The sequence below is a fragment of the Myotis brandtii genome, unplaced genomic scaffold (genome assembly GCF_000412655.1).
Source record: "Myotis brandtii unplaced genomic scaffold, ASM41265v1 scaffold1015, whole genome shotgun sequence".
Taxonomy (NCBI): domain Eukaryota; kingdom Metazoa; phylum Chordata; class Mammalia; order Chiroptera; family Vespertilionidae; genus Myotis; species Myotis brandtii.
The window spans coordinates 13,423-14,371 of NW_005353385.1; the positions used below are offsets into that span (position 1 = coordinate 13,423).

At 60.2% G+C, this 949-nt stretch overlaps 1 protein-coding gene across 1 annotated transcript; it reads right to left on the reverse strand.

Annotated features, from left to right (window-relative positions):
* Positions 1-494: 494 nt before the first annotated feature.
* Positions 495-943, reverse strand: LOC106725203 (bile salt-activated lipase-like). Its single transcript, XM_014535429.1, has 2 exons — positions 854-943; positions 495-732 (listed from the first exon to the last, which is right to left on the reverse strand). Exons 1-2 carry the CDS (start codon positions 919-921, stop codon positions 525-527), a joined length of 276 nt encoding a protein of 91 aa, XP_014390915.1. The 5' UTR covers positions 922-943; the 3' UTR covers positions 495-524.
* Positions 944-949: the final 6 nt, after the last annotated feature.

Here is a 949-nt window from a genome sequence, read left to right on the forward strand (position 1 = left end):
CATCATCTCATCCCCATCATCTCATCCCCATCATATCATCCCCATCATCTCATCCCCATTATCTCATCCCCATCATCTCATGGTTCAGTGACTACAATAGCTGAGGTCTGTGGACCCCCAGGGCTGCAAGTAGCACCCCAGCCCCTTCCCCTTTAGAGTCCTGCCCCCTGCACCTGCTGGACTACAGGATTTGAATGCTTGTAAGCGCCCTGTCTTCTTGGTGGGCTGGCCTTCTCAATAAATGCCTCATATGTTCAACCCTGCCTTCGTCATTGGACACAGGGACAGGCAGCCCGAGCACACCCAGGGCTTCACTGTAACATGAGGAGGGTTTGTAAAGGCCCCTGAGCTGGGAGGTGAGGAGGGGCCTTCTCAGTCTCGTCTGGTCTGGGCAAGGCAGATGGTGCAGGCACCGCTGGGACCCCATCACGGCTTTCCCAGGCCTCCGTGACACCCTGAGCCACCCCCCGGGGAAGCCTCGCTGGGTAGGTGTGTGACCCAGATGGGCTCCCCTGCCCCGGCCCTCACTTGGCGTTGGCTCTGTGCTGGGCCACGGCCATCTTCGTGGGCATCAGGAAGAGGACATCGGTCTCAAAGTCCACCACCGTCTTCTTCTTGGCCTCCTGGGAGGAGTCCTCTGCCCAGGATGCCGTGTAGAAGTCAAAGGTGGCATTGGCACCTCTGGGCCCCTTGGCGATGGTGACCTGGCTGACCAGCTTGAAGAAGTCCTCCCTGCAGGGACCCAAGCCGGTATGGACCCTTTTCCCCGGCCAGTGGGAGGCAACCCTCCGCCCCCCTGCCAGGGGCCTGCAGATGGCCCCCTACACCTGCTGCCGGGCTGGGTCCTACTTACCCCGTGACAGTCAGCAAGTCCACGTTGATGGCCGGCACATCAACGCTGGCAAAGATGTAGCCGTCCATGTCGTTGGTGCCAGCGATGTAGTCGATG

What these genes read in the sequence shown, in the direction of transcription:
- LOC106725203 (XM_014535429.1), bottom strand. Translation starts at nt 921, where the DNA reads ATGGACGGCTACATCTTTGCCAGCGTTGATGTGCCGGCCATCAACGTG. An exon ending in GACTTGCTGACTGTCACGGG is followed by an intron (nt 733 to 853) that starts GTAAGTAGGACC and finishes GGGTCCCTGCAG; the next exon opens with GGAGGACTTCTTCAAGCTGG.